Source organism: Dermacentor silvarum, chromosome 9 (assembly GCF_013339745.2).
Source record: "Dermacentor silvarum isolate Dsil-2018 chromosome 9, BIME_Dsil_1.4, whole genome shotgun sequence".
Classification (NCBI taxonomy): domain Eukaryota; kingdom Metazoa; phylum Arthropoda; class Arachnida; order Ixodida; family Ixodidae; genus Dermacentor; species Dermacentor silvarum.
This window is the reverse complement of record NC_051162.1, coordinates 90308250-90316587: the sequence shown is the minus strand read 5'-3', so window position 1 is coordinate 90316587 and position 8338 is coordinate 90308250. Positions and strand designations below refer to the sequence as shown.

Below are 8338 nucleotides of genomic sequence, written 5' to 3'. Positions count from 1 at the left end.
CACAAAACAATTATGCAGATTCAACGGAAACGTTGGAATCCATGTGAAGGAAGCGGTTGTATAAATGCTACGCAACTAAATGCGATGCGTGCAACTCCATTTTATGTCGACTCAACGATCTAACGAGGAGTAAAGCGATCGAAGTACGACATTTGTCTGGGGATGACTGATGAGAGGTGTACATAGAAGTACCATACATAGGTATCATTTGTGTCACAATGGCACCTACCATCCCTTTATTGATGAATGTTGCCTACACGCAATATAGCAGAATTTTTTATTTGCTGGGTATTGGTGTTGAGTGCGAAGTTTCCTGTCAAATGTCTTCGGCCAAAACTGAATGGCAAGCAGCCAACATCATCTGTTGGTTTAGAACAGGAACACAGGATGAGGAAGAAGTTCAATACGTGACTCGTTCTTTTTTTTTTTTTTTTGAAAACGCGGTCAGAGACAGACCAATGCAAGATCTCCGGCTGCAATGGTGTTACGCACGTGATGTAAAGGAAATGAAATGTACACCTATGGTTCACATATGGGGAGATTTTCCTCTAAAATTTCAAATGAAGCCCTAGGTGGCTTGGAGTGAAGCCCACTTTCAATTTTCAGCCTGGGGTTTCCCTCCTATTGCTGAAAACCTATCCACAAAATATTTTTATTTTCGTTGATTATGCTTATTCTTAATATGTTGGGTACATTCAGAAAAAAATTAATTTTTTCAGGTATATTTATGTGTCGTAAGTAAAGGGTTATGGAGGACTGCCCAAATATGGGCCCATACCTGGTGGGACACACGCAATGGGTTGAGAATCGGTAGTCGAAATGTAGAAAATTTAAGAAAATCAAAGAAGCCATTGAAAATCGTGATGAGGTCAGCGCGCTTTAGAGACCTGTGACTATGGGACACCATTACAGTTTTTATTTAGTCAGGTACTGCTTTATTACGCAGAACTGAGGTGCGCTTAGTGGCGCTAGCTTATCGGTCAAAATTCTATAATGTTTAGGCCGGAGCATGTCGTAGCACATGCTCAGCTGCCCATGAAATAGTGAAGGCCAAATGTAGGAAATTAAGAAAATTAGAAAGAAGGCAATAGTGTGCTTTGAGATTCATAAAAGCAAACATTATATACAGGGTGTTTCAGCGGACAGGGGTGCTTCAGCGAAGGTGGGATGGTGGTGAAATGGCGACGAAGATGGTACCGTGGAACTACGACGGGTAGGGGCCGATCCTATGAAAGACGGCTAGCAGGCTAAAGCACGGCATGGCCAAGATGTGGGAATCCGACGCTTTCTCGAGAATGGAGACGATGACTTCGCTTCGTACGTGGAAAGATTTCGGCGCTATTGCCATATAGCCAGCCCACAAGACGAGAAGCTGAAGAAGTCAACATTTATCCCGGCGATTGGCAAGAACGCGTGCAAGACGCTCAAAGACCTACTACTACCAGCGACGCCGGACCAAAAGAAGTTTGAAGATCTGGTAAACGTGCTCAACGACCACTACAAGGCAGCAAGTCGAATCATCGCAGAGTGATTCAAGTTCAGCAGGTGGTACCAAGGTGAAGGGGAGGCAGTAGCGACGTTTGCGCTTGCACTGAAACACATGGCCGCTAAGTGCAAGTACGGTACACTCCTTGACGACGCCCTGGGTGACAGGTTCGTCGCTGGACTACAAAACCCTGCCATCCAAACGGGAGTACTTAAAAAGAAGGAGCTGACTTTTGAATCTGCTTGCGAGTTTGCCAGAAGCGTTGAATTGGCTGAACAGGAGTCGAGGGGGTTCCGACCGAGCACCAGAACGGAAGCTGACATCCACGCTGTAAAGAAAACAAGCAGGAAGCCAGCATTTGCGAGCAAGCAAGAAAGCACATCGAAGGCGAAGTGTCACCAATGTGGAGAAGACCACGACGCTAGTTCCTGCCGCTATCGGAAAGCAACGTGCTACAACTGCAAACGCACGGGAGATTTGACACGAGTATGCAGGCTGCGGCAGCCGGTTCAGGGAAGAATTCATACTGTGGCCGACCAACAGAAAGATGACGAGCTCTTGCCGTACGCCGTTTATCCCGTCGAGCAACGAAACCACCCAATCAGGTAGAAGTTACGCTCGGAAACAAGCGCGTGACGATGCAAGTAGATACCGCAGCAGCTGTTTCTCGTGTGTCGGGAGACCTACTGACGCACCTAGCGCAACTGCCACCGCTCGCACCGTCTTCAATCAAGCCAAGGTTCCTGTCGAATACAACGGGCAGCGGAAAGTTTTACCGGTAATTGTGGTACCAGGAAACAAGCCAGCGCTACTGGGACGGGACTGCATTGAGAGCCTATAGATGTTGACCTGAACGGCATTCCACTTTTCAAGCTGAGCTCATGCCGGACGGCCTCATAAAAAGGTATGCCAACGTTTTCACACCTTGGTTATGTCTGATAAACGGCTTTCAAGCGAAACTTGATTTAAAAGAAGGCAGTTTGCCCGTATTTTGTAAGGCACGCCCAGTACCGTATGTCATTCGGGAGAGCGTTAAGACAGCTATGCAGCCTACAAGCCGATGGGGTACTTGTAGCCGTAACACATAGCGACAGGGGCTGGTGGTAGTCGAAAAACCAGGAAACAGTGCGTCTCTGTGGGGATTACAAAATGACAGTAAATATCTGCGTTAAGACTGATCGCTACCCATTACTGACAGTTGAATACATTTTCGCTGTCCTGGCAGCTATAAGATGTTTACCGCTTCGGACCTGTCGTCAGCATACCAGCAAATCGAGCTGCGCCCTGACTCGCGACCCGTGCTAACGACTATTACCCACTTGGGCTTATTCCAGTATGTTCGAATGCCCTATGGCATTTCCACTGCACCGGCCGTATTCCAAGCAATCAGGGACGAGTTGATGAAGGGAATAACCGGAGTGGTTTGCTATCTTGACGATGTGCTCATCACAGGTGCCGACTACAACGAATGCCGGGCGCGGGTGGAAGCAGTCCTGCAGCGCTTCGTGAAGCACGGCGTAAAAGTAAGGCACGACAAATGCAAATTCTTTGTGAAGGTGGTAAAGTATCTGAGCCACGTAATAGACGAGTCAGGCGTGCACCCTTGCTTGGAAAAAGTGGGAGCAATAGGAAGGATCCAACGTCAAACAATTGCACTGAACTCAAGGCCTATCTTGGCATGCCGATATTTTATTCACGGTTCATGCCGAACATGTCATCTGAGCTGAGTCCTCTGTGCCATATGCTACAGAAACACAAACATTGGTCGTGGTCGGCGGAAACGGAAAAACCATTTCAGAAAGGCAAGCACCCGCCGACACAGGATTCAGTGCTAGCTTTCTAAGACCCGGCAAAACCACTAGTTCTGGTTTGCGATGCATCCCCGTATGGGGTTGGAGCGGCTTTATTTCGTGTTATCAACTGCGAAGAAAGGCCTCTAGCGTACGCATCGCGCACCTTGAGCAGTGCTGAGAACGGCCATGCGCATATCGAGAAGGAAGCGTTGGCGGTTGTGTTCGGAGTGAAACCATAGAGAAAGAAATTCAACAAGAGGGGACACTCGGCAAAAACTGGCAACAGGAAACACGTCACCATACGTCACGCTATACTTTTGACACCGAACATCGATGCCGCGAGCATCGAAAAAAAAGAAAGTGAACTTAAGTTAACAGGCACTCATTTATTTTTTTAATTCTTTGCCGCGAAAACTAAAACGTTTTGCGTATAAATGAACTTAAGCTTTGCGACTTATTTTCCTTGCCTTACCTAGCCACAGGTCAATGACGCGCCAGATACATGCGTCATCCGCCAGACACTCCCCCGAAGCCAGCGAGGATGGCTGCGCGCGCGTTTGAGCGCTCGCGCGCGGCGACCCGTCTGTCTCCTTTTTAAACGTAACCTGGTTCATTGGGCTCTCGGCGTATTCTTGCGTTCCCTCTGCACTGGGACAAGACACCACTGCACTATTGGACTACGGCAAGGTGAGAAATCTTGTTTCACAGTCTACGACGCAATTAGGCTTACGGCACGGGACCGAGACTAAAGACGCATTTAGAGAAAAACAGCTCGGCCATCCTGGCGCAGTTAATTTGAGTAAATGAATCGTGCTGAGACATGTTTCCGACGCTTCCTAGGGGACTATTGTAACATATTTCGGTTTTTGAGCCACACTGGCCGCACAGGGCGCCGTGTCGCAGTTAGCGAGAACTTAGCCGTGGTGTGTAGTCTAGTGCATCTTGCTAGGAGAAGTTTGTGCCGCTTTCTCTGACGCCAGTCATTACTGAAAAGTAATTTCGTTACTTTCTGGGGTACTTTTGAGGCACGCTGGCCGCACAGCGCGCTGTGACGCAGTTAGCGATAAGCAGCTCGGCTGTGGTGATAAAGTTAGTTTGGCGTGTAATAAATCTTAGAGGGACAAGTCTGTGACGTTTTTTGTGGCTCCGCAACAACATATACCTTCTTTCGGTACTCACGCCTGTTGAAAACGCGATGGGCGATTGCCAAGAGTGATAACATGCATGGGGTGTGCTGCTGGCGCCGGCAGAACGCGCGAACGATGAACATATCAGAAACTTGTAATTCGAAAATTACGTCTTCTAAAGGACTGAAAAACGGCATTGCACCCACGCATTTGTCTTGAGTGCCTGTTGCGTCCGTCTCTGTGTATGTCGCGTACCGTCGCGTCGCCCGAGGCCAAGTTTTGGAAACGCGAAGTCGCTCGTGTATTTGTGCTGCCTAAGTGCAGGAAATAATACCCGGAAATTGGGGAATGCTTGGAAATCAGATGTTTTTATATATGTTTGGGATGAGTCGGGTATTTTCTACGCCATGTATGTAAAAGCGAATTGCTTTTGTTTGTAATGCCGCCCATTCACCGCTTTCGCACGTTTCGCCTCGCAGTATTCCTATGTCTAAATACCAAAATGACTCATGCTTGTAACATGCTGTTACGAGCTTGCAAATGTAACATGCTTGTAATTTACTTTTTTTTCAGCTGGTACCGTCCGGTGGAGCTTCATACAGGAACTACTGCCTTACCTGCTGGTGTCACAACGTTGGATGAACGCACAAAAAGCGCGGAACGAGCTTTTATATAGAGCAAAATAAATATTTCCTCATTGCACAAAAGGTCTTGCGTCTATACTTTGTGAAATTGCACGTGGCACAGATTCGATGGGACTTTACGAGATCGTTCGCAATCATTTTTACTAAATAATAAGCCGATTCTGCACGAAGAGCAAAAAAAAAAGGGGGAAGAAAAAAGGGGGGGGGGCGCAGCCGGCGTGCTAGCTTGCGTTCAAAATACGCGCGCCCAAAACCGAAACCGGAAGTGATGTAAGTGATCGACACCGACCGCTTGGCACGCTGCAGTCAATTCGGCCGCTGGGCCCTATGGGAGTGTCCCCTCTTGTTGAATTCCTTTCTCTATGGTGAAACGATTTCATAAATACCTTTATGGGCGAAAGTTTACCATCTAGTCCGATCACCTCTCACTAGCTGGTTCTTTTGGCCAGGCAAAGCTGATTCCGCAGATAGCCGCCGCGCGCATGCGGCGTTGCGTGCTGCTGTTGGCTGCTTATCGCTACAAATGGATCTACAGGAAGGGAACGCAAGTGGCTAACGCAGATCTCCTATCACGATTGCCGCTTCTGAATGAAACAGACAAGAGCGACTACGTACTGTTTCTTAGATCGAAAGCTCTACTACGCCACGTCTTGCAAGGTCATTCATAGCGTCGCAGTGACCTTGAGCCATCGGAGCGCGAGCCGCTGGTGCGCAAGTGCGGCAGGTGTGACGTCACGACACGTGAGCAGCTGCGGAGAGGCATCGCAGCTGCGCTCGCTCGGAGCTTCGCCGCTGCGGTACCACGTGACTAGGCGAGGGTTTAACGGCTGCTTCGCCGGCGCTTGGTCGCTGTCTCGCCATGGATGGCGCGCCGGCTGGGCCGTCTATGCGTGCATGCGCTTCCGCGCAAGCGACACCCTGAATCCAGTCATCCCGTAGATATAGCTAAACGGTAGGCTGCGAAATCTCTAGCAAAGGCAAACTTAGCTGCTGAAACACCGGAACAAATGGAGCCCAGATTAGCACGTTATGTGCCAGATTAGCACCGAGCGCGAAAGCGTGTATTAATTAAACACTGTGTGCATAGTCTTTACAAAACCAAGCCAAACAGACCTTTCATTCGTGATAACCAGGTTTTCAAGAGTTAAACCTCAGTCAATTTTTTTTTCACCTGTGGAAGCAGTACCACTTCCTGCGAGCAAGATTCACGCGGAAACAAAGAAAGACCGCATCTTGTCGAAAGTTCAACTTCTTATCTTCAATGGCTGGCCCGAAAGCCTTGCAGATGTTAACATGGCACCATATTTAGTCCGCAGAAGTGAGCTGTCTGTAGATTCGGGTTGTATTACGTGGGACACTAGACTAATTATTCACGCGTCCCTGCCGTCTGAGGTGCCACAGTTTTAGCACGAAGGAGACCCCGGTACCTACACGCATGAAAATGCTATCAAGGAGTCACCTGTGGTGGCCAAAGTTGAATGAACTTATGGAGGCGACCGTGAACGGCTGTTCAACTTGTCCGCTGACCCAGAACGCTGCGCCATTCATACCACTCATGTCATGGGGGCGACCCGCAAGACGGTGGAAGCGGGTGCACCTAGACTTGCGTACTATAAGCATGGCTGGTTTTTGGTTCTTGTTGACGCTCATACTAATTGGGTTGACGTTATACACATGACATCGACCACCGCCTCGAAGACTGTAGAAATGATTCGCACAGTATTTGTAACTTTTGGACATCCCGAGCAGATCGTAACAGACAATGGCCCCCAATTTGTGTTTGATGAACTTACAGGTTTCCTCAAAGCCAGCGCGGTACAGCACGTCAGGACACGTCCGTACCACTTGGCTTCGAATGGGGCAGCAGAGAGGCTCGTCCAGACAGTAAAGAGGAACCTGATTCGTCAACTGCATGACGAGCAGCGCGCGGAAGAAACTCGGACCGTTCAGCAAAGGCTGGACCAGTTCCTGTTTACATACCTTAACACACTATGTTACCCGTCATGCTTCCTGACGGGTAAGACGCCAGCAGAGAGCTTCCTGTCTTGGGCATCGCGCACGGTTCTCGGCATTTTGCACCAGGAATTAGCCAAGCGACCAGAGCCCATTCCAGCTCAACATCAAGGACAGGGACAAAAAAAAAAAAAAAACGCGGAGAGAGTTTGGCTTCAGGAGACAATGTTCGTGTGAGAGGAATCCGACCGGGCGACCCACGTTGGTTAGAAGGAACGATTGTTCGTCGAGTCAGCATGGCAACATGTGTAGTCAGTGCGCACGGCCGGGAACGATTCATGCCTGCATACGACATTGTTGTTAATACATGTGCTCTTCCTGTGCCCAAAACCGTACGTATGCTTGGCGCAAACCATACGCAGCCCGGTCCAGCAGCGCCTGAAGAGCTCGATGAGAGCCAGACCGAGGTACAGGAGCCTGCGCCAGAAGCTAAGTCTACATAGGACTCAACTACCGCTGAGGGGCCTCCGGAGCTCTACCACGCCGAGACACGAGGATACGATGCCATCCTGATATATATTGATATGAAACAAAATAAGGGAGAAGGAGTGTCGTAGCCAATAAAAATAACAAACGTGGTGACGTGACATATATTACGCACCGTAAGCAATGTGTATATATTGCCAAGCAAGACGCTGTCTTATCGGTTAAACTTCTTCGCCAAGAAACGAGCAGCAGTTGGGCGTAATAGTTCAACGGAAACCCGCTAGGTGGAGAGATGTAATTAAATGAAAAATGATGCATCCACCCAATCATAACAATTGCTACAAAGGAAACCCGTACGGATTCCTCGAAAGAAAAGCCTCGCAGTTGAAGAAAAATTCGTCCTGGTTCAAGACTCGAACCCGGGACCACCACCTTTCCGGGGCAGCCGCTCTACCATCTGAGCATCTGAGGCCGCTTCCTTCTTGCCCGACTACATTTTCATTTCTTTAAGTTGCCTATGGCAGATGACACAATTCTAGTCCATGAGCTGGTCTGATCGAAGTGGTAGACTTTACTTGCACAAATACATTGAAATGCATATTCGACTAATTAACAAAAAATCGTTAATAACGTTTTATAACTAATTTCCTTGTGGCACATACTGCATTACAAATTGTAGGAGTTACCTATACTTTCCCATAGAAGCAAGGCAAGCGATAAACGCCAGCTTCAAGTAGGCAACAAAGCTAATTTTGTGTTTAGCATGCTCTACTAATTTTACGCACCTCGCCGGCCAAAACCATTTAAAATCGGTATGATGTCCCTAAACTACGCAATAATACAATTGAT

At 48.4% G+C, this 8338-nt stretch overlaps 1 protein-coding gene across 2 annotated transcripts; it reads left to right on the top strand.

Moving 5' to 3' along the window:
* The first annotated feature begins 1976 nt into the window (after positions 1–1976).
* LOC125940409 (uncharacterized) lies at positions 1977–7623 on the top strand. Of its 2 annotated transcripts, none has more exons than XR_007463624.1 (3): positions 1977–2390; positions 2939–3009; positions 7426–7623. XR_007463624.1 is itself a non-coding variant. In XM_049656531.1 (3 exons), the coding sequence occupies exons 1-3, from the start codon at positions 2368–2370 to the stop codon at positions 7238–7240; spliced, it is 489 nt and encodes a 162-aa protein (XP_049512488.1). In that variant the 5' UTR covers positions 1977–2367; the 3' UTR covers positions 7241–7623. The 2 variants fall into 2 exon arrangements, 1 of the variants encoding a protein (XP_049512488.1); XM_049656531.1 differs by having other exon boundaries at positions 6846–7623.
* Positions 7624–8338: the final 715 nt, after the last annotated feature.